The sequence below is a fragment of the Myxine glutinosa genome, chromosome 9 (assembly GCF_964187855.1).
Source record: "Myxine glutinosa chromosome 9, kmMyxGlut1.1, whole genome shotgun sequence".
Taxonomy (NCBI): domain Eukaryota; kingdom Metazoa; phylum Chordata; class Myxini; order Myxiniformes; family Myxinidae; genus Myxine; species Myxine glutinosa.
The window spans coordinates 116,781,854-116,806,259 of NC_136269.1; the positions used below are offsets into that span (position 1 = coordinate 116,781,854).

The 24,406-nt window shown below is 46.6% G+C and overlaps 1 protein-coding gene across 1 annotated transcript in view; it reads right to left on the bottom strand.

Moving 5' to 3' along the window:
* The window catches only part of LOC137435052 (disheveled-associated activator of morphogenesis 2), a 320,317-nt gene that overhangs the window by 70,294 nt on the left and 225,617 nt on the right, over positions 1-24,406 (bottom strand). Inside the window, exons 7-16 of the mRNA XM_068128440.2 lie at positions 22,004-22,198; positions 21,271-21,381; positions 21,082-21,185; positions 20,911-20,977; positions 20,662-20,779; positions 20,249-20,387; positions 20,077-20,135; positions 5,591-5,772; positions 5,110-5,391; positions 3,530-3,637 (exon numbers count right to left, since the gene is read on the bottom strand). Coding sequence (XP_067984541.1) covers positions 3,530-3,637; positions 5,110-5,391; positions 5,591-5,772; positions 20,077-20,135; positions 20,249-20,387; positions 20,662-20,779; positions 20,911-20,977; positions 21,082-21,185; positions 21,271-21,381; positions 22,004-22,198 — 1,365 coding nt within the window. The remainder of the gene's footprint in view (positions 1-3,529; positions 3,638-5,109; positions 5,392-5,590; positions 5,773-20,076; positions 20,136-20,248; positions 20,388-20,661; positions 20,780-20,910; positions 20,978-21,081; positions 21,186-21,270; positions 21,382-22,003; positions 22,199-24,406) is intronic.

Here is a 24,406-nt window from a genome sequence, read left to right on the forward strand (position 1 = left end):
TCGACTAAATGCTGATAAGAGTATGTTTACCGGTGTTGGGAACGAGGTGTGCCTGAGATTCGGAGCATTTGCCATTTGTTGGACAAATCAAAAATGACGCAAAGGCTCATGTACACACACGCACAGATGTTTCTATTCAGAGGAAGGGTTAATGCTCAAAACCACAACTTCACCTCATATGGTAAACATAGTCTTCCCAGCGTTTCGTTGATAAAATCCAATGTTTACCTTGTCCACTTATGGAGAATGACGAGCCTTAACAGAAACGAGTGTTGCGCAACATTATCCGACAACTAAGCCTGGTGTTGGCTTAACAGTTAGGGTGCTGGCTTGGGATCCCAAGATCCTGGGTTTGAATCCTGGTCGACTGTTGAATTAACGCCAGGGGGGTTGACTCAGCCTGTCATCCTTCCGAGATCGGCAAATTCAGTAGCAGCTCACGGGTAATTGGGGCACTGCATCAGCGGCACAAACATGCTCCCAGATAAATGATCCAAACCAGCAGCCACAGGCTGCATACGAAACTGCAACGGCACTCGAAAGAGCGCATAACTCCGCTAGGCTGACCAGTTTGTTTTGTGTCCCAATGATAGGCCGGATCTGGATTTGGATCTCATCGGCTTGTTCTTGTCACATAATCAACTCGCCCACCAAGTTTAGTCATAAGTCATCCATAACTTTTTCAAATATCATGTTGTATGTCGCTTTTCACCCGATCCCTCAATGGTGAAGAATCACTTAAAAATTAAAGAACTCTCATATCCGAATCCATATTCAGATCTTCGCCAAAATCTAATCGATCAGTCCTCGTTAGACACCCAACCGGTCCACCAAGTTTCGTCCAAATCCGTCCACAACTTTTTGGGATATCCTGCTATGTATTGTTTTTGGCCCGATCTCCCATGGTGAAGAATCACTTTAAAAATTCTCGTAGCCTGATCCGAAACGGGATCTTCACCAAAAATGTAATAATTTCGTTGGTATCACATACACTACATCTCTACCAAATTTCGTCCGAATCCATCCACAACTTTTTGAGACATCTTGTGAACAGACAGACAAACAGGAGTGAAAACATAAACTCCATCCACCTTTGGTGGCGGAGGTAACAACAACAACCGACACAACTGCTTACGAGTAGAAATAAAAATGAAGCGAAATCTCAAAAATAAAACCGAGTTTGCTTGCTTAATGCAAAAAAAACTCGCGGACCCCTCTCTACAGCAAGAGGAAGTTGTGCAGGAGCAAATGTCAGGCAAATCAAAATCAAATCAAATCAAAATAAAAAATATATATAAAAAAAATCAAATCAAATGTCCCTCAGATCAGCAGTCTGCAGCCTCCTCACCCTCTGAAGACCTGGACAAAATCACAGACTGGTCAAACAAGTGGAACATGTCTTTCAATCCTGACAAATCTCACACTCTTACTGTCTCTCCGAAAAGATCGACTGGAAAACCCTCCCATCTACTTTTCAACAATCCTCTCCAAGAAGTTCTGTCGCTCAAGCTTTTGGGTCTCACTATCTGCCATGACCTTTCTTGGGAAAACCACATTTCCAAGCTGGCCTCCAAAGCCAGTCGCCGACTGGGCATCCGCCGACTGGGCACTCGTGCGAAGTCCTTCCTAGGCACACCTGAACTCCTCACCACAGGCAAGGCTTTCATACGCAGCTCAATGGAATACTGTTCTCCCCTATGGGCCGGTGCTCCTGCCTCACACCTAGCTCGACTTCACGCTGTTGAAACCAAAGCTTTCAGAATCATTGGAATCTCCCATGATGAAACTATCTCCGAGGGCCTTTCACTCACTCACCGCAGGCAGGTAGGTGGTCTTTCCGTCTTCAACCGACTCCTCTCCGGCCTTGCTCCCCCAGCTCTCTCTGGGCTCTGTCCCCCAAATATTCCTACAGGTCGCACAAGATCTGCCAGCAACCCTCTTCTGGTGCAACTGCCGAAATCTCGGCTCTCTGCTCACCTTCACTCTTTCATTCCTCTTTTCTCCCGCCTCTGGAACAAACTCCCCCAATCCCTTCAATCCCACTCCTCCCTCCAGGTCTTTAAAATAGCTGTTCACCACCATCTCTTATCTTCCCCCATCCAAAACCTTGATCTTTTCTACCCCCGCTAATTCACCCCAGATCCACCTTGTTTGAAATTCCAACTTCTTTCCTGGAAGTCCTGGCAGTGTCCATATGTTTTATACCTCTCTCACCCCACCCCCCCCTCCCACACCTCCCCCCTCCCAAAGCCCTCTCCCTCCCACAGATCTCTCGATGTCCCTGCTCTCAAATGTTGTGTTTGTGTCCTTCCCCCTCTCTCCCCATCTTGTCTACCGCTCCCCATGTTATATGTTTTATGTGTCGGTTTGTGTCGGTTTGATTTTTTGTGTGATTAATGTTAGCTCTTTCACGAGCCTCGATCTTGTATTCCAAAAAAAAATAAAAGTGCGTACACAACCCAAACTCCACCATCTCCTTTGCAAAATGTGAGTATGTCTACCCACTTCAAATTCACATTATATAAATACCCAGAGGGTATTTTTTTTTTAATTGAAATTAAATCCTGATGGGCATTATAAATAAAGCCAGTAATGATCACAAGCGGCAAAATTCCGCAATTACAAAAGTCGAGGCTCAAGATAGATTCATCACCTGGATACGATACTGAAAAACAATTTACAAAAAATGTCAACAAAATAAAAGAAAATAACGTAATCACTTCAAAATGCAGCCTGGCATTTGGAATGATGACAGTTGGGGAAGCAGGATTTAGAGTGAGATGAAAGGTTCAGGCATGGCGGTTCAAGGAAGGTCAAAAGGTCATGCTCCAACGGCAGTGAAAAGGTGCCTCCAAAGCATCAGAATCAATTAAATACCAATAGCCAAGAACAAAAACAAACTGTATCCACTGCCAATGGAGATTCTACAAGTTCAGTGCTGGACACCTGAACCATCCACGTCAACAATTTGTGCTGGGACATGGCGATGACATTATCAGAACTTGTGTTCCTTTGGTTCCAAACATAACCACCTGACTTATTTCAATGACAGAAAGGTGTGCGAAAAAATGGAAACCTGTGTAGGTTTGGGAGGGTACCAGCTTACCTGTCTCAAAGAACAGAATGGCAATGAGTCCTTTGTGCAGCGCGTAATAAAACAAACAAAACAACATACAGATGCTGTGATTGGCAGTTTCGGGCAACAACAGATAACAAGCTTGACAAAAAAAATTCAAGATTGCAGATCCCTGCCTGGTTTTGATCACTTGAACAATACTAATATCTTTGAACCTTCACCTGCAGTAAGATTCCAAGAGCGTTGGGATTTCAAACAATGAACAGCTGAACAATCACCAATACTAAACTACCCTCTCAACAAAATGAGAGTACAATGTGCATGTCCACAGGTCAGGCCTCAATGAGGTGAGGAAGAAAAGATTATCGCCAAAAATCAATTAAATGAACAAAAGTCAGACGTGAATGTCATCTGAAAGTCAGTCAGATGACATTCACGGCAAATTCTACTCACCTGTTGCCTCTGGTAAGCAGAAAACATCTTCTCGAAGTCCTCCAGATCCAGAAGCTTGAAGGCACGCAGATCATCGATACCGCTCCATATTGTCCCATCGATTTTGTTCTGCAATATCGTGGCCAAAAACAATTCGGTGCTCATTTGGTTTACATGAGATCTCACACATCGATAGCTCACATGCGGACATCCTATACAGCACTTCTCAATCGTGGACATCACAAATAGATGTCCTCAACATGGACATCCTCCACACGGACTGCTGACAGCTACCCAAGTAAGCTGCACAAAAGCCACAATCAATTTTTCATGAAGCATTGTTAAAGACAAAGGAATCACATGATACTTTAAGCATTTTACAAAAAGGACAGCAGTTCAAAAGTGCCACATTTTCCCTTCACATCGAGTTAGGGCTGATAATCGTGTGTGTGTGTGTGTGTGTGTGTGTGTGTGTGTGTGTGTGTCTGCGTGTGTGTGTGTGTGTGTGTGTGTGTGTCTGCGTGTGTGTGTGTGTGTGTGCATGTGTGTGTGCGTGTGTGCCTGTGTGTGCGTGTGTGTGTGTGTGTGTGTGTGTGTGTACGTGTGTGCGTATGTGTACGTGTGTGCGTGTGCGTGTGTGTGTTGCTTGTTATCTCCATATGTGGGTTTCAGAAGGTGAAACTGAGTCCTCCAAAGTCTCGAAGTATTCACCTCCGTTTCAGTAAAGGATCACGATTCATGGACTAAGCTGTGATATTTTCTTGTTCTCAGAGTTTTCTTCCGAGGGATCTTTTCAGGATCGTCACTGAGCCCCGTACAGCTTACCACTGCAGTTTGTTTGTGGTAATGTCCCCAGGGATGGTTTGTCGGATACTTGTGAGGTTCTTCTTCATCATTCCTGTTGTTCCAATTATCACAAATATGTGTGTATACATGTGTGTGCGTGTGGGTGTATGTGTGTGTATACACAACGAAAATTTACATTCTCATTCCACACTCCACTTGACACAGAGCTCGACACAAATTTAAGAAAGTCATCCTCTGGTATTTTTGACAGTAAACACAATGAAGATCATTGTGGTGAAGTTAAACAGGCTTTTGGAAGGACACCACGACTTGCGCAATCGATGGACAGAAAATATTTAAACAAAGATGATACAACAAAATCTGTCCAGTTCCAAAAACGACAAGCGGATGCAATCATGAGCATCGGTTTACAGACTCATCATTTGTCACTTTGATGTGCTGGTCTTACCCAGAAAGGCACATTATAATAACAAGGCCTTACAAATGAAAAAGGACTCCTCTGAAATGATCTTCAAGTGCACAGCAAACTCTCGTTGATAAAGCAATGCACTGAATAATGTGATCTAGCACAGTAGCTCCCTTATGGGAAGTGTTTTAAAATATAGTTAAATAATGGATGCAAAAGATTAATGACGATCCACGTCCTGTTGAGATAAAAACTAGCCGTAGCCAAGTTGGCCGAAAACAAATAATATTTGCTCCATCGACAGTTGCAATGCTTCTCGACGTCGAACCAACACGTGAGCTGGAAGCATACTTGAATGGGACCTTAGAATGCAGAGGTGATGACGTACCTCTGGCAGCTTGGACCAGTTAAAAGATTTCAGTGGGTTGGACGGCTGAGGGATGTTCTTCTTCTTTGGCACAGAGACCGAATTGCTGAGCGGCGGGGCACCGGGAGGTAAAGGTGGCGCGCCGGGCGGCGGAGGAGGCGGTGGGATGTTAGCCCCCATGGGTAAGGGTGGAGGGGGTGGGGGCGATGGAGCGATGCCTGGAGGAAGGGCGAAGGAAGATAATTCACCAAGGCCTCCTTTGCCCCCGGTGTGCAGGCCCATGATATTTCCTGGAACCACACCCTGCGTGTACCGACAGCCAACATCAGCATCTACAGCAGCAACTGCATCTCGCCAAGATAAGGTCCATCAGCTCAGCTGGTGAAAAAGGTTCTACAAACTTCGAAGGAATGCACTTTACCCCATGAATAATTGAAAGTATCAATACAAGAACTCTGAAGCCATTTGCATTTTGTTTCATGAAAGAAAACGTATTTCATACCAGTTCGCCAAGCTTAGCCCCCAAAGCAGCAGCTTGATCTCGAGCCTGTCGCAGGTCCATCGATTCCTTCTGTAGTTTTTCCTTCATTTTGTTTAGTGTCTTCATCATGTCATCTTTTTCTTGCGTCTTTGCTTCACACTCACGCTCCTTCTTCTCAAGCCGTGCCATTAACTCACTGTGTTCTAGACCCAAACACGTACACTTGCATACATAAATACACATGCATCTACGGGTACAGGTACACATGCAAAACCTAAATTCACACGCAACCGGATGCAAAAGCATTAACATGAAGCCACAACAAAGGCACAAAGAAATGCAAATATGGGGAATACAATATGTAGGTTTGTCGACCGGTGAAAGCGGGAAACAAACTGAGAGGGGAGTGGAAGGACAACTGGACACAAGCAAGTATGGAGTGAAATAAAAAGAAACAAGATAACTGAACCGCAAAGTGTGTGTGTGTATATATATATATATATATATGTCTGTGCAGTGTCTGTCTTGTGTTGTGTTGTCCTGTCTTGTCTTGTCTTGTGTTGTCACTGAACTACTTCGTCAAACTTTTGTGAAATCGTACCAAACTTCTGATATGCACATATCTCTCCCGTCGGTCCTAAGGGTATTTTTGTTTTTTCAAAAAAAAATTTTTTTGGGGGGGGGAATTTTTGCTGGCAAAAAAAATTTTCAGCTTATGTTTTCAATTTCAATTGTTTAATAAATGTGATATCACGTATATTACAAATACATTTGGAAGTATTTTGAATTATGTGGTGGTGACGTGTTTTTAAATGACGTGGTGGTGAGGTGTTTTTAAATCACATGGTGGTGAGGTGTTTTGAATTACGTGGTGGTGAGGTATTTATAATTACGTGGTGGTGAGGTGTTTTGAATTATGTGGTGGTGAGGTGTTTTGAATTAGTTGGTGATGAGGTGATTTGAATTACGTGGTGGTGAGTGTTTTGAATTACTTGGTGGTGAGGTGTTTTTAAATGACGCGCTGATGAGGTGTTTTGAATTACGTGGTGGTGAGGTGTTTTGAATTACGTGGTGGTGAGGTGTTTTGAATTACGTGGTGGTGAGGTGTTTTTAAATGATGGGGTGATGAGGTGTTTTGAATTACGTGGTGGTGAGGTGTTTTGAATTACGTGGTGGTGAGGTGTTTTGAATTACGTGGTGGTGAGGTGTTTTGAATTACTTGGTGGTGAGGTGTTTTTATTACGTGTTTTATGGCTGTGAGGTGTTTTTATTACGTGTTTTATGGCTGTGAGGTGTTTTTATTACGTGTTTTATGGCTGTGAGGTGTTTTTATTACGTGTTTTATGGCTGTGAGGTGTTTTTATTACGTGTTTTATGGCTGTGAGGTGTTTTTAATTTCGTGGTGGTGAGGTGTTTTTATTACGTGTTTTATGGCTGTGAGGTGTTTTAAATTACTTGGTGGTGAGGTGTAATCGTCCCAAACTTCCAGTCTGCACCTACCCCTCCCGTATCCATGTGCTGAGTTCTTTTTTGAATTTTATATATATTTTCAACCTAAATTGTTTATAAAAATGTAATATCACAAACACTACAAATAAATTTGTGCAAAATAATTGTTTGTATTATGATTGGTGTAAATCATGACAACACAGCAACTCAGGTACAGTCATTATCCTCAGCTAAAACAAGCCCGTTCCCTCAGTTTCGACACTGGTATGTATGTATATATGTATGTATATATATATATGTATATGTATATATATATATATATATATATATATACATATAGATAGATAGATAGATAGATTATATATACTAGGACGTGCCCGTACGTGGGTGCCCGTTCCTTGCCAAAAAAAAAAAAAAAAAAAAAAAAAAAATCTTCGCCCATGCATGCATGGGCGTGCCCATGGGCCCATGGGCATGCCCGTAAGTGCGTGATGTGACCGTACAATGATGTATCGTCCCGACGCCGCAGCTCGGATGGCGCTGCAGTTAATCGGGCCTGTATCGGCAGAGTTATTATAAACGTGTACTACAATCGATCGTACCTTACAACAATCAACACAGATTGCAACGTCAAATAAATGAATACGCTCTCAAATGTGCCGTCCGAGGCAGCGTCTGCTCGCCACGTTCAGCATCAGTACGTCGTCACTATGACTATCCGTAAGTCCGGAAGTGACGTCCTCATTTGACTGTCCGGAAGGTCGCATATCGCAGTTACGATGAATCGCAAATTAGTTTTAATTAGTTTTAAAACATAGTTTAACGCCAACATAGCGCCAACATAGTTTGCCAACGTGAAATAAATGAATACGCTCTCAAATGTGCCGTCCGAGGCAGAGTCTGTTCGCCACGTTCGGCACACGTGATAGCTCGCTGCTCTCTGATTGGTTGAATCGTTTTTTGGACATAGCTCGGTAACTACTTGTCCGATTAATATGAAACCTTGAAAAGGCACATCCTCAGGTCCCCAGCAATATACCTGGCAAGTTTCAAGTATATCGGACCCGTGGTTGTCGAGAAACAGCGGTCACAGACACACATACACACACACATACACACACACATACACACAGAGATTACTGGAATTATAGATATATATATATATATATATATATATATTGTTGCGAATATGGAATTTGGCCTCCATATCCGCTTGTAAATATTCCCCTATTTTCTCCAATACTCCCCAACTTTCCCCAATCCCCCATTCCCTAGTCCCATTGCATGTAAATAACAATCAGTAGAGCCGACCTTCCCCTTATTCCCCCATTAAATGTCGTGCCCAGGTCCACCGCACCACACGTAGACAACTTTCGGACATCTTCCTAGTTATTCTTATTCTATGTCAGTTAAGGCCTCGTCTCCATTAATTATGACTCTTCGTTGCACCAGAATGTGATTATATGGCATCAGTAGTGAGTTTAGGACCTTTCCCATACCTCCTCCCATCTTCTTCCCCGTCTACAACAACAGAGGGGCACGGCGCTGCGCGGGGGGGAGTGTGCGTCCTCCCACCGGCTCGGTTCGCCGCCATCGACAATGCGCTCCAGACAATGCGCTCCAGACGATGCGCTCCAGACCATGCGCTCCACGGGGTTACCACGAAGGGGCTCCTTGTCAGCTCCTCGTCAAGGGCGGAGCCTGGTAAACCCCCCCGCACGCACCCAATGAGAAGCAACGTGCCGATTCCACGAGGCGGAGCTAACGAGCCGAGGGCGTGTCACTCCCCGCCGGATATACGCGGCCCAGCGCCGGATGTGACGTCAGATGCGCCCCCAGCTTGAGCAGACAAGACGCCATCCGAGCGCTGCGACCTCCCCGCATCTCTGGACCGGACCGAGTCGATTCTGACCTTTGAGCCCAGGTGCACCTGGAGCCATCGCTACCCGCCTGTCCTTTCCATCAATCCCCGTGTGAGTCAGCTTTGTCCCGTTTATCTGTCGTCTGTTGGGAATAATATAAGATTGTGTCTAAGTGCTTGTCTTTCTATGCTGTCCCTCTTGTAGTTGTAATCTAACCTTCCGCCTTAATATAACCTCCTCCGGAGGTCTTGAGAACTGAACCCCTGGTGTCGTATTGTGTTATTGTAATCCAGCCGGGTGTCTTCTTTTTCTTATTGAGCCAGCATCGCGCGACTTCGTCAACGTCGAGTATAGTCGGGTAATTTGTGCGGACACGACGGCCATTCCGCTCGGCCCACTTTAACATCAAAGTCGTGTCTGTAACAATTGGTGTCGAGGAGTGGAATTCGAACCCGGGACTAAATTTATTAGGCCCAAATTTTGGGAGGGAAAATCGATTCGGAGCGCGTACTGCGCTCGACGGAATTATAACGAAAAAAAAAAAAATTTGGATTTGTTTTACGAAACTCGAATTTTGCAAGTCGCGCTATGGCGGATCAAGACGGCTGGGGTCCGGTAGGGGAGAGTGAAGCAGGGTCGGTCCAGGACCAAATTGAGGGACATGAGGAGAGCGAAGCAGTGAGGGCGGCAGGTTCGCAAAATAGCGCCGTCACGCACGAAGTAGCGGGCGCGCAAAATGGCGCGCTCGCTCACGTGGTTGAAGGGTCCCAAAATAGCGGCGCCGCGGAGGGCGAGCCTGCGGTGGCGGCTGGGGACGCTGGGCAAACCGGGTTTGACCTCAGATTATTCTTGACCCAACTGAATGCAAAAATGGATAGGATGGAGGGCCAAATGAGGGTTGATAGTGGGCGATTAGAGGGCCAAATGAGGGGTACCGGTGAGAAGTTAGACAATAATTTTGAGGAGTTAGACAAGAAAATTGAGAAGTTAGACAAAAATTTTGAGGGGTTAGACAATGGGATAAAAGAGGTGAGAAATGGGTTAGAGGGGGTAGAAAATAGAATGGCTGCCCAGGAGAATCAGATAGAGGGAGTGAAAACTGGGTTAACGGGGGTAGAAAACAGAATGGCCGCTCAAGAGAATCAAATGGAAGGGATGCAAAAGGGGTTAGAGGGGTTAGAAAACACCATGGAAGGCAAATTGAGGGACATGAGGGACCAAGCGGAAAGGGAAGTTAACCAAATGGGGCAGCAGATAGAGGGGGTCAGAATGGGGGTAGAAACCAAACTGGATGCTCACAGGGAGGAAATGGAGCAGATGAGGGTGGCATCTGGGCAGGAGATGCAAGTGATGGGAGAGGAGATCAGAAGAGGAGTGAGTGAGGAGGTCGGAGGAGTGCGTGAGGAGGTGAGGCACTGTGAGGAGCACATGGAAAAGGAGGTGAGAAAGGGGACTGTAAAGTTACAGGGGGGCATAGAGGTCCTGACGCAGGAGGTGGAGCAGCTGACGGTGGGACAGACGGAGTTAGTGGAGCAGGTTCAAAGGAACACTGCGGTATTAGGAGGGTTGAAAGCGACACAGAAGGAACTAAAGGATGACTTGGTAGCGACGAAGAGGGAATGTCAGATGGTACGTGAGGGACTGACAACGAGGTTGGACGAGGTGATAGAGGTAATGGAGACGAAGGACCGGCAGGTGAGGACGCACATGGAAACGGTCAAGGTAGCCTTGGAGGACGAGCTTGAGGAGACGTACCGGGGAATAAAAGAAGTGAAGCACAAATTAGAAGAAGTGGAAGAAGGGGTGAGCGAAATTAAGAAGCGACGGAGAGAGGATAAGAAAGAAATAAAAGAGGAGATAAAAGAATTGGTCCAAAGTCTGTGTTTGGATCGTGATGATGTGCTCATTAACCGGATGAGGGATTCGCAGGTGATGGAGGAGAAGCGAAGAGAAAGAGGACCCGGTGTAAGTGGTGACCAATATGGTCGTGCGTATGATGCGCCAGGGGATTTAATAAGCTTGGGGGTCGAAATAGACCCGGGTGTTCGTGAGAGGCCACTGGTGAAGTGTGTGACAGGTCTGGTGTGCGAAAGAGGAGGTGTGCGAGAAAGTCCGACTCTGGGGTGTGTGAGGAAAAAGTGTGTGCCAAGGAGTGAGGGTGCTGGCGAGAGTGAGTCGGTCGTAGCGCGTGTGCGAGGGAGCACATGGAAGCGTGGTGTGGTGAGTGTTACAGAGGATGTGACGGGAGAGTGTGCGCGAGAAAGGTGTGTGACGGACAGGTGCATGAGGAAAGAGTGCGCTGTCAGAAGTAAGGAAGAGTGTCCACCGGTGGTGAGTGTTACAGAGGGTGTAACGGGAGAGTGTGCGCGAGAAAGGTGTGTGATGGGCAGGTGCATGGGGAAAGAGTGCGCTGTCAAGAGTAAGGGTGAGTGCGCTGTCAGGAATGGAGGTGAAAGTAGTGAGAGTGACAAGGAGAGTGAGTTAGTTGTGACAGGTGAGCGAGGATGTACACCTGGGATGGAAGGATGCACACCTGGAATGGTAGAGCGTGAGTGGGAATGCACGCTGGAGTTGGTGGTGAGGCACGTGGTTGGGTGTGCGAATGAGAGCACACCTGTGATTGTCACAGAGGAGGTGACCGAGGAGGGGGCGCGAAGCGGTGTATTGGTGAGGTGTGCGAGCAACGAATGTGTGCCAAAGTGTTCGGTGGTCAGGTGTGTGACCAAGGCTGTGAGTGGAATGGGTGTACCTGGGTGTGTAAGGAAGGGTACGAGGAGCATGGGCACGGCTGGATGTGTGAGCAAGGAACGGGCTGCGGGGTGTAAGCGTCCAGGTGAAGCATCGACGTTAGACGGGATAGAGTTTAGAACGACTTATAGCCGAATCGGGCCCTCGGTGCGTGCTGGGCCTCGCTTTGAACGGCCGCGTCTGTGCTCCACTAGGCGGAGCGGGCGGCCCGATAGAAAGAGTCGTCATGGCGACCACTTTTTGGTGAGGCATTCCGGCAGGCCGAGATCGAGCCATGGGATGGCTCCGTGCCGAGATGGTGCGTGGGATCTCGGCCCGGGTAAACCTCCTTCCCTGCACCGAGTGCCGGACGCATCCAGCCGCTGGCACAAAACAACCAGCATCCATTGCTTGGCTTTACGAAGCCGGGCTTTGGACAGGAATTGGCGCACCGAGAGGCATTAGTGAGTAGACTGGGTGATGAGGTTAGTGTTTTGGACCCAAAATTAGAGAAAAACAAAATTTGATGATTGGCAAAGGATTGGCAGTAGTGATTGGCAGATGATGGGCAGTGATTGGCCAAATTTTTGATTTGTTGAAATTTGATGTGCAAAATTGGTAGTGAGAGACCCCCGATGTGGTGGGATGGCAAATCCACCATCCCTCACAGAAAGTGGGGCAAAGGAGCAATAGATTATGGGGTGTATGGCAGTGAAAACTAGCCCGGGTGGGTTAGGTTATATTGATAGGGATCTAGCGAAGATGACAGTAGGTAACGTTAAGTTTAGTTAGTGACTGATACCTGTAGTGGGGACGCAGGTAGATTAGTATGGATGATAATGACGAGGGAGCGCAATAGTTAAAGGGACGACTGGGAAGCGCAAGTTTCAGAAGGGAGTAGTTAGCTGAGATGATGCTGTGTGTGTGAGGATTGAACAAGTGTGATTGCACAGGTGTGCAACTGGACAGGTGTGTGGAGCAGTGTATGAGTAGTGAGTGTTGTGGATCAGCGCGAATGCGCTTGGGGAGAGAAGGGTGCAGGTGGCACCAGGTGTGAGAGCACAGGTGTGCAGGTACAGGTGTGTGGAGAGAGTTGGAGTGAGTGGTACGGAGTGGTGTGCATGGTGCGAAGGTGTGGATGGGGGAAGAGTGGACCCCTTTCACGAGTACCCGGGGCGGGTAGTGTAAGTGTTAGGTAGAGGGTGCAGGTAAATTGTGGTTGGATATTGGCATTTGTGGTGCGGTTGCAGAATGGTGTTGTGAATGGGTGCATTAGTGTTGTGGAAATGGCTGGGCGTGTAGCCTGTTAGTGTGTGTAGTTGGTTGGGCACTCCACCACTGTGAGGATGTCGGCCAGGTGAGGCCGCAGGAGGGCTCTGGGAGCCGGTAGTTGTGAGTGGGTGCCTGAGGATCCCGGGTGTGAATCGGGCAGCCCAGTGCCAGAGAGGGCACGGAGTGGGGAGAGCGCCAGAGGGCCTTCCCCAGGTAGATAGGTTAGGGTAAGGAGCAGGTAAGCTCGGAGGCAACTGCAGTGGTGGAGGGGTGCAGGTGGGTAGACCCACTGGGAGAGGTACACGCCACAGCCCAGAAATTGTACGAGGGCACCGGGAGATGAATCGGGGGAGTGAGACCCCAAATTGAAGAGCACCACAGTTTGGCCAATGGGAATTGGTTTTTAGAACCCATAGTGTAAGAGGGCCAATGGTTTGGCCGGAGGAAGACCCCGGGTGGTGTAAAGTTGTTAAAGTCATTTAGGAAATAGTTAGGATTGATGAACCTGTCGCACCATACGCAGCCACTTACCTGTGGTGATGATGATGACTCCACACCTGTGTTTTCTTTGTTTGTGTTGCAGAAATGAGAATTGCTGTTGGATTTGTGAGACGCATCACGACGTGGATGAGACATTGGGGTGATTCCATCTCTCCCTCCCTAGGAGGGACTGATGATGAATTGGTGATGGCAAATTTTGATGTTGAGTTGGAGATGGCAAATTTTGATGAGAGTTGAAAATGGCAAATTTGATTGGTTAGGAGGGAGAGAAGACGAATTTGGTATATGGGAGGAACGGGGAAGACAGTAGGGATGTTTGTTGATTTGTAAAGTAGATGTTTATGAGTAGTGTTGTGTTGTGTGGATACAGTAAGGGGTAAGGGAGGGGCCATGTAGGTTACCTGGTGGGGGGGGGGGGCGTACGATAGGAACGTACCTGTCTCACCTGGTTCCCATGTGCCCCCAGTGTGCATCACCTTACATTGCGTGCACTTTTGCGCCCTTACCACCTTACTCACTTGTTTCTTCTTTTGTCTCCCACCTCCGAGGATCTGGCTTTGGGGTAGAGAGAGAGGAGAGAGAGGTGCTGGCTGCGCAGTTGTGGGCCTGCACTTTCGCTGTTTGCTGCCGGGATCGATACACCATATGGACCGCAATGTTTGTGGCCACCCACAATGGACCGCAGTTCGTTTGCGGCCAAGCACCACCCGGGGATGGACCTATGGGTCAACGTGGCACCTATGCCATACAGGTGAACCACTTTTAGTTGACACCAAGTGCACCACAAGAAGAGCAAGAGACACCTGCAGGGTTAGGGGTTGTCGCATTTATTTTTAATCATTGAACAATGGTGACTGCACCGATTGGTGGTGGGGTGGTGCTGTTGATGCTCGGAAAGGGTGCTCTGCACGTTATTAAAGGCCGTCGGCCACAGAGCACTCGTGGGTTGGTGTATCGATGTTGGCAAGCGCGCTCTCTCTCTATGCATAACATCTGCATGTGTTCCTCCAAAAACAGGTCCTGGATCGTAGTGTAAATAGCAGCGTAGTCTTGTAAATAATGCTCCCTACCGGCTGTATGTTTAGTTTGAGAATTCTTTCCGGATTCGGTTATCCTGTGGGTGTGTTTCTGTGAGGAGAAGGGTGCAACGTCGCAGGGGGACATATTTACTCATTTGTGAATATCTGTAAAACTGTCGCACTCAGGGTAGAGTTAATAGTAGAGGGAACTACATTGCGTGCCACACTAAAGTAGGTAAAAATTTATCGGGTCGGGACGCCCCGAGGGTAGAGAAGGGTGCAATGTTGCGAATATGGAATTTGGCCTCCATATCCGCTTGTAAATATTCCCCTATTTTCTCCAATACTCCCCAACTTTCCCCAATCCCCCATTCCCTAGTCCCATTGCATGTAAATAACAATCAGTAGAGCCGACCTTCCCCTTATTCCCCCATTAAATGTCGTGCCCAGGTCCACCGCACCACACGTAGACAACTTTCGGACATCTTCCTAGTTATTCTTATTCTATGTCAGTTAAGGCCTCGTCTCCATTAATTATGACTCTTCGTTGCACCAGAATGTGATTATATGGCATCAGTAGTGAGTTTAGGACCTTTCCCATACCTCCTCCCATCTTCTTCCCCGTCTACAACAACAGAGGGGCACGGCGCTGCGCGGGGGGGAGTGTGCGTCCTCCCACCGGCTCGGTTCGCCGCCATCGACAATGCGCTCCAGACAATGCGCTCCAGACGATGCGCTCCAGACCATGCGCTCCACGGGGTTACCACGAAGGGGCTCCTTGTCAGCTCCTCGTCAAGGGCGGAGCCTGGTAAACCCCCCCGCACGCACCCAATGAGAAGCAACGTGCCGATTCCACGAGGCGGAGCTAACGAGCCGAGGGCGTGTCACTCCCCGCCGGATATACGCGGCCCAGCGCCGGATGTGACGTCAGATGCGCCCCCAGCTTGAGCAGACAAGACGCCATCCGAGCGCTGCGACCTCCCCGCATCTCTGGACCGGACCGAGTCGATTCTGACCTTTGAGCCCAGGTGCACCTGGAGCCATCGCTACCCGCCTGTCCTTTCCATCAATCCCCGTGTGAGTCAGCTTTGTCCCGTTTATCTGTCGTCTGTTGGGAATAATATAAGATTGTGTCTAAGTGCTTGTCTTTCTATGCTGTCCCTCTTGTAGTTGTAATCTAACCTTCCGCCTTAATATAACCTCCTCCGGAGGTCTTGAGAACTGAACCCCTGGTGTCGTATTGTGTTATTGTAATCCAGCCGGGTGTCTTCTTTTTCTTATTGAGCCAGCATCGCGCGACTTCGTCAACGTCGAGTATAGTCGGGTAATTTGTGCGGACACGACGGCCATTCCGCTCGGCCCACTTTAACATCAAAGTCGTGTCTGTAACAATATATATATATATATATATATATATATATATAGTTGCGATTTTGAGAACCCACACTTGTAAATAATAACATCATTAAAGGTTAAAGGTAGCACCCCATAGATAGGCCACAAGCAACACGTAGGTCACCATAGGACGTCAGTTATTTCTTAGTATGTGTTAGATAAAGCCATTTTCCAATAGTTGAATCTGCGTTGCGTCGATCAAATAAGAGTAGGCCCTTCTGTCCATTTTGGCAGCCTCCCTTCCAAGCGACGCCATTAAGCGCGCTCCAGTCTGTGCCCCATGGCCCTTCCCAATTTGGTACGCTCCTTTGCGAGCAGCAGCAGCGTTCACAACCTCGCTGGACTTCCGCCCAAACCAGCCCAGAAACCCATGAGGTAAAGCCCTAAAAGGGGGCGGAGCGCCAGGGAGGAGGTGTGGCCACGTCACCCAGCCGTCAGGGCGGGGCCGATAAGTCATAACCAGCCAACCAGGGCTGGAGTGACATCGCCTGACAGGGCGTGGTTGGGGCTTGCGGAGCGATCGCTGGCTTGACTTATAAAAGCCAGCGCACAAAGCCCTCGTGAGGACTTATCGTTGTGGAAAGCGCTGATGCGGTTACCGAGGACTGTCGTGATTACGGAGGACTCGCGAGTATAAGGACCTATGCGCTTGATCAAAGAGGGCTCGCTGGCATTGGTATTTCAAAGAGACGCGCTGTGGAAACCCGCTGTACTAAGGGCGAGCGCGCGGCACGCATTGCCACGAACTGCGGTGTGCAGGACATTGGGGAGAGGGCGCATGGAGCGAGTAGTGCGCATATTACGTACGCCAGTATCCCAGCCTTCCCCCCGTCATTATAATTGTCCGCTCGTGTTACACTACGGAGAGCTGCCTGCCGGACCGGAGCCGGACTGGAGCCTGGACCCCATTGCCGGACCTTCCACCCTACCATCTGCAATCCACGTGTGAGTAACTGTGTGTGAGACGGGCCCGTTTGTCCAGGGAATAAGTTTAGACTGTAGTTAAGACTGCCCTGTGTACTTTTCCTTCCTCTTTCTTTCTTGTACATTCTTTTGTTTCCTCTTCTTCTTCTTCTTGTACATTTGTTAATAAATTGCCCTGTTCTTTCTGGTTTCTCCTTAATCTGATCGTCCTAGTCTTTTCTCCATTGGGTAAACGTGGCAGATCGGAACCGCTATAATCGGGTCTAGTCTTGGCTAACAGCTCGGATCGCGGATTGCTATCCGCTCGGCAATATTCCATCAATATCCGTGATTCGAGCGGGAGTTATTCCCTCGTTTCCGGTCGGCGTTAGTACTTAGGTAGTCGCGAATCCCTAGGCCCAACAAACCCTACCTAACGCCATGCCGGGAAGGACGTTATAACTTCCAGGATCGCGTCGGCCAGATAAAAGGACAAGGGGATTAACCCCCTCTTGATAAGGGGAAAGCCGACGTCGGAGATCCGCAACAATATACACACACGCGCGCGCACGCACGAACGCACGCGCATTGAATAGCACGCTGTTTCATGCCGTAATTTCGTAAAGCCACCACTCCATGACAAACAGCATTGTCGAGTTGACGGACCATCTCCAGAGGAAGCGGCAATAACTTTTGGAGATGTGCAGCAGTTGTTTTCCACTAATACAGAACGCAACAACCCTTGTATACCCGACTGTGAAGCCAATCATCAAATGCACCTGTCCTTACATTTTGACACGCCACCTGTGATATAATCCTGTTGTTGACTTCTTGCTGCGACAGACAATCAGTGACATGGTTCTTTTAACAAATAAATCACCAAAGTGTAAAAGAAACTCACCAGATTGATATACTGAGTTAAGAAAGTAAACCCAAGTGAAGAAAAAAAAAAATTCCATATTAAATGTCGTCTGTGTGTGTGTGTGTATATATATATATATATATATATGTATATATATATATATATATATATATATATATATATATATATATATATATATATATATATATATATATATATATATATATATATATATATATATATATATATATATATATATATATATATATATATATATATATATATATATATATATATATATATATATATATATATATATATATATATATATATATATATATATATATATATATACTGTATATATATATATGACCAGTCACGGTCCAGTCACGACCAAGACCCAGTCACGTCTCTCAAGACCCAGTCACAAGACAAGACAAGACCCAGTCACGTCTCTCATCTGTAATTGGAGGGAATAACCAATCAGCTCTCACCTACTCACTTTTTCTTTTTTTTTTGTATACAGGATCGAGGCTCGTGAAAGAGCTAACATTAATCACACAAAAAAATGAAACAGACAAACAAAACATATAATAAGGGGAACTGTAGACAAGATGGGGAGAGAAGGGGAAGCACAAACACAACATTTGAGAGCAGGGACATCGGGAGATCTGTGAAAGGGAGGGGGCTTGGCGGGAGGAGGCGTGGGAAGGGGGGGAGGGGAGGGTGGGAGAAGTGTAAAACCCAAGGACACCAAGGACTTCCAGGAAAGAAGTTGCGATTTCAAAAAAGTGGATCTGGGGTGAAATTAGTGGGGGTAGAAAAGATCAAGGTTTTGGATGGGGGAAGATAAGAGATGGTGGTGAACAGCTGTTTTAAAGACCTGGAGGGATGAGTGGGATTGAAGAGAGTGAGGGAGTTTGTTCCAGAGGCGGGAGAAAAGAAGAATGAAGGAGTGAAGGTGAGCAGAGAGACTTGCCCCAGGTGGCTAGGGTTTCAATAAATTAACTCATGCTCTTCCAGCTAAAGGACATAAATCTGCATAAAGCAACCAATAAAAGCTTCACAAGGTAAGCCCTTTGCTATTTCAAATGTTACTCGACAGTGCATCTCATCTCAGACTTATTTTAATAATCACTCCTTAGATACTGTGGTGACACCAAGTTGTGTCCCATAACGGCAATCGTCACACAAATTTTGGTTATCCTCACGCAATGCCCTCAATTGCATTTACATGTGTACTACTTGCTGAAACTCATCTACAGTATTCCATTTTGAAGGGATTCCTGTAGAATGGCATGGATATAGCATCTATGATCCCCTGTTGAAATTCACTGAACCTGGGAGGCTTTTCATGGTGCAACACTGTTCTGTTAACTCCACAAATACAAATCAATCTGTGTACGGAACGAGTCAGATTATGCCACGCACGTTGTGTGTTGTGGTACCTTTCTTGGAAAGATCAAACAAAACCGAATGTTTCTTGATAACCCATTTTCTGATGAAAATACATTCCATCTCAATGAAAAGGTAAACTGTCATCGTTGCAGGATTTGGAGGTGGGAGAATGCCAACGAAACAAGACAGCGTGAGCACGACTTCCCTCAAGTCAAGGTTTGGTGTGTTCTGTCATGGAGCCACATCGTCGAGCCATTCTTCTCCACCAAATCCACAGTGACAGGAGAAAATTACCTAAAAATGTTACAGACATTCCGACGTCCACAGCTTAAAGTTGTCAGAGGCTTCCAAAAGAGGGTAACCTTTCAGGATGATGGGTCTCCGCGTACCAATCTAACCCCTCCCCATCAATTTTCTGCGGGGTCATCATAAAAACATTGGTGAAGCAAAGAAAGGCCTGCTACGATCAGCAAACTTCAACAAGGGATAGCAGATGCTGCCCAGGCCATTTCACAGGAGCACCTCCAAAACAGGGTGGACGGGTTCAAGCAAGGAGCACGTCATGTGATTGCAATCGAGGGTTCTTGTGTTGTGACATATTAAATGCGACCAAATTGATAACTCCACTACATTAAAGTTTTTGTCTTTAAGAGAAATCAAATAAATTATATACGATCCTTTTTGCACCAACAATTAATCGGACAATGTGTATAAGCTACTTACCAAACCTGCCGACCCTGTCGTACACAAGTCTGGATCCCCACTGCCGTCCCCCCTCCCCTCGTACATATGTAATACATAGACCTGAACACAAGTTCCTCGTGAAGCTGTAAATTACTATCCGCTTGAACACAATGAAAGGAGTAACACATCCCCACTCATTGGGTCTTACAAATTGTGGACAACAATTAAATATATAATGCAAGTTGACTTTAAGAAGACGCGTCTGATCTAAGCTGGTCTTTTTATCCAAGTCAGATTTGAAACACATGAATGAGTTACGGAAGCCAATAATATGGCTGGTGGCCATATTTGATGCATAATCATCCAGTTCAAAGAAGATGCAGAAGATACCAGTTAGGTAACGTTAAAATAATGACATCACAGGAAAACATTTACCTTTCCTCATTTTCTCTGCTTGTTCTTTCCACTGCTTCACCTCATTCTCATTCACCAACCTATGTAGGAGTTCACAACAGCGAGTGAAGATTCCACACAAAGCATCGAAGCGTGCAGTTTAAGTGAAACAAACTGCCGGCGACACAACAACCGAAAGCACAAAGCCTCTTACATTCGGACAATATTCTTGACGTTGAAATTATCCAGAGGGGCCACATCCAAGTCGTCTCCCTTATCACTCTGGAGCACGATTTGCTGCAGGATACGGTCGAGCAGTTGCCATTGGTAGACGGTTGTGGCACCTTTTTTGTCTGTAGCAGAGAAAAAGCATGGTTTACCGACCTCAGCATGCACCCGTGGACGATCACGGAGAGTCAGCACGCCTCGGTGCACATACACTGTGGTGACGGGTCCCACGGGACTCCCACCGCCTCGGCCATAATTGCCAATCATGAATTTGAAAACACACACACATTGCAGACACGAATGTCCGTGTTAATGGAGAAACGTTTTTTTTTTAACCCCAGTGGCCGCGTGACTCATCACACACTGTCGCCATTACATCTCAAGAACAATGCTCCTTACAAGGCATGTGGAGGCAGTGTTGGAGGATGGACATTAGGTGAGGGTACGCCTCAGTGTAGTTCAACTTGCGCTTGATGACGTCGAACATCTGGGTTGCACTCTTGGTGTCTACATGAGTCTGCAGGAGCGGTATCGTCAGGAAATGGCAAATAATGTGAAGTGCATTTTGAAGATGCGCACCTCACCGGGTGAAGGATGATGCAGGGAATGGCATTATAAGCAATTGGTATTTAAAAACACAAGACTTACCACATCAAATCTTTTTGCCATTTCCACTTCGTCATCGTTCCTGATCGTTTCAAAGAAGTCCAAGTGTCTGCAGGCAGCAGGCATTATCTATGAGCACAATGGGGAACACCTGCACAGCTAAATGGAACCGCTTCCACGTGTTCAACACTGAGAGACTTCAAAGACGCCGACCTGTCGAGAATGGCGTTCTCATGGGTGCGAAGCTTGTCGATCACGGGCTGAATTCCCAGCATCAGCAGCTCGTACCGTAGGTGAATGCGGAACTCCAGATGCTCCTGGTGTGGAAAAATCGAAGGTATGTTTGGCTGTCCTGAAAAGCAGTTAGGTGTGACCGGGTAATTCTTCATCGCTAGACCTCACCTGGCCTGCACCGGCTTTCAGCATTGCATTGATGAATGACATGATGGCCGTCTTCAGATTCACCTCTTCCCGGTATCTGCCCGTGCTTCGATCCAGGTCGGTGATAAGGGTCTGTGGGAGAATGCAAATGCGTCACCGCAGCGAGAGCTTTCGGTTTCCGTAATAAGAGAAGCGAGCACACTCCGTGCAAATAATCCTTCTCGAGCAGTTAAGAACGGAGCAGCTCGACCTCGGTGAGCATTCCACAAGAGCAAAACTCCTGCATGCTTCATGCAGTCAGTGCAAGAACAATACTGACTTCATAAAACATCAGCAGGGAGTGATTTATCAAAAGGGATTTTCCAACTCTCTAAACTACTAATTAATGTCACATCGATTTCAAATGAAGAAATCACACTATTGGGCTTCCATCGACATTGCAAAGTTTAGTTCCTCTCAGTGCAGTGACAAAACAAGTAGTGCTCTGGATAGCAAGAGGGAAGAGAAAGCAAGGAAGACCAAGAGGAAATTGGAGGAGGACTGTCCAAGCAGAACTAAAAGTGGCCAATGAGATGGAAGTGAAAGAATTTGCTGTGGCCTTACATGTCAAAATATATGATGAGGATAAGTAAATAAGTAAGGTATAATCTATTTGCCGACAATCAAACAGTCAACCTGATCGGACAACCCAGTCGAGCGCTCGGGTGACATCCAAAATATAATCTTGCGTACGTTGTTAGAGGTGAAGGCGTACCTGGAACCGCGTGCGCTCGGCAGCATACTCTTGGTAGTGAGCCATCGCCTGCAGGGCCCTGCGGTGTCCGCCCGGAACCAAGCACACGGCACCCAATATCTCCAGCACGGCCGTCTTGGTGCGCACATTCTCGCAGCTCAAGCTCTGCGAAATCACCTGAATGCTCTCGTGATGTGCGAGGACGTGAGCACGCCCCTGTAAAGCACAATGGACAGGCCGGAAAAAAATCAAGCCTCAAACTATATTCACATTATATAAAACCTTTGATGGTGTTTTATTTAGTTCCGAAAAAAAAAAAAAATAGCACCGCAAAGCGGGCGTAACCCCTCAGCCCATGCATGGGGGAAACCAATTTCAAGATGGCTGCCGTGGCGGCCATATTGAAAATCGCAGCGCGCCCATTTTCGAATGGCACCTTCCTCTACTGAACCCCAACACACTGCAAACATGGATTTAATCGGACAAGCCGTTCTGCTCGAAATTGACGGAAACCAATTTCAAGATGGCTACAGTGGCGGCCATATTGAAAATCGCAGCGCGCCCATTTTCGAAAGGAACCTTCCTCTACCCAACACCAACACACACTGCAAAAATGAATTTAATCGGACAAGCCGTTCTGCTCGAAATTGACGGAAACCAAAAGTTGACGGACGCCCGGACGACAATTCCCCTTTGCCAAATTTGGGCTGAGGGGTGAAAACTTCCTTAGTTTTCAAGATGACAATACACCTACATTCTGATGAAGAAATTGTGTTATAGATGTCTCTCAAAAATACACGCAACAGTAAAAAATACATTTGCTGGACGTATCTTGATGAAAAATCGAAGCTGAACGCTACAGAGACGCTCATGCCAAAGCCGTCAAAATCCCATGATCCTGCACACTTCTCAACAGTCATAATACAAGATAATTGTGGCAGCTTTAAGCTGACAGCGACAACTCAAGAGTCGCTAATCCTACTCTTGTATTGAGTCTGAACAAGTCACAGCACCAAGGCCTATTCAATTAGACATCATACATATTAGTGGGAATGACAACTTAGCCGATTCCGAGTGTGCAGAATCCAAGACTACACGTGTTTCCAGAGCACTGCCATTGCCAATAGCTATCGGTATGGCCTACACATGTTTGAAACCGTGTTGCCATTTCGATACCTTTGTCAAAACACGAATATGCTGCTGCTCAAATAGTTAATTAATCAATAATTTTGGGCAATTCGCATGGGGATTCTCAGGGCTTGCCGATTACCCCGTGAATGGTACAAGATTGCAGACAGCATGCCCTATTTTAATACCAAAAAACTTTGAAACTCTACATGCAGACAATGATATATTGTTTTCAGCCTGTTTTCATGCAGGAGCACATGACCAGCCAGGTGACACTTGATGACACGACAATGATCTCAGGCAGGTTACAGATATAACTTTACAACAGCAATTTAAATGTTCCTTTGGACTGCAGTACAAAAAAAAAGTCCACATTAGTCTAGTTCTAGAGATCAATAATATCGAGCCTAACTACACCCCCCCACCCACCGTGTTGATGTCGGATGTTTCATCTTAGTTTGCCTTTAAAGGACTATTCACATCCAACAACACTTCTGTCCATACCTAAATAAGAAATTGCTCTCCCTTCCGAGCTGGCGCCTCAAAATCTCATCCATCTCTCCTGGATTCTGTTGACCCTAAAGCTCTCGATATTATCGGCATCTCGCACCATGAGGCCAAAGCACAAAGCCCGCTGCTCTCACATCGCAGACAGATTGGTTGACCTCTGTTATTTACTGGCTCTCCTCCAGTCTAGCTTCCTCTGCTCTCTCTCAACCCTCTGACCTTTTGTGAGTTCCTCCAAGATGCAAATGTTCTTCCAGTAAACCCCTCCTGGTTAAACTCCTAAAATGCAGGCTTTCTGCACACCAACCTTTTTGCTCCCCTTTCCTCCCATTTATGAAACTATCTTCTACAGACACTCAGACAGATTAGTCAATCTCTTCCCTCCTGGGCTTCAATTCAATCAAGCAGTGTTCACGTCATCACCCATCTCGACTAGTCATCTTTTGCACACCATTAACCAAGGTTTCGTCTCCTCCTCGCATTTCCCTGCTTGTTGTGTCCACCAGCTGCCCCACAGTCGGTATAAGGTTTTCAAAACCCCCAAAAAATGAACGATTCATGGAAACATGGCAGAAAATGCTGTAATTACATAGGAATGCCACGTTATCAGAGTTTCTCAATTGGTCTTGCATGTTTCACATAGCAAGGCATTGCATCATTAAAATGCCATCACTGCTCAAAGCTTGCAGCAGTTGTGGTCATGCGAGGTCATCAGGAAAGTTATTGAAGATATCCATCAACTGGCACAAACGTTTTCTTTCTTTCTTTATCAATTTTTTTTAAAATAAA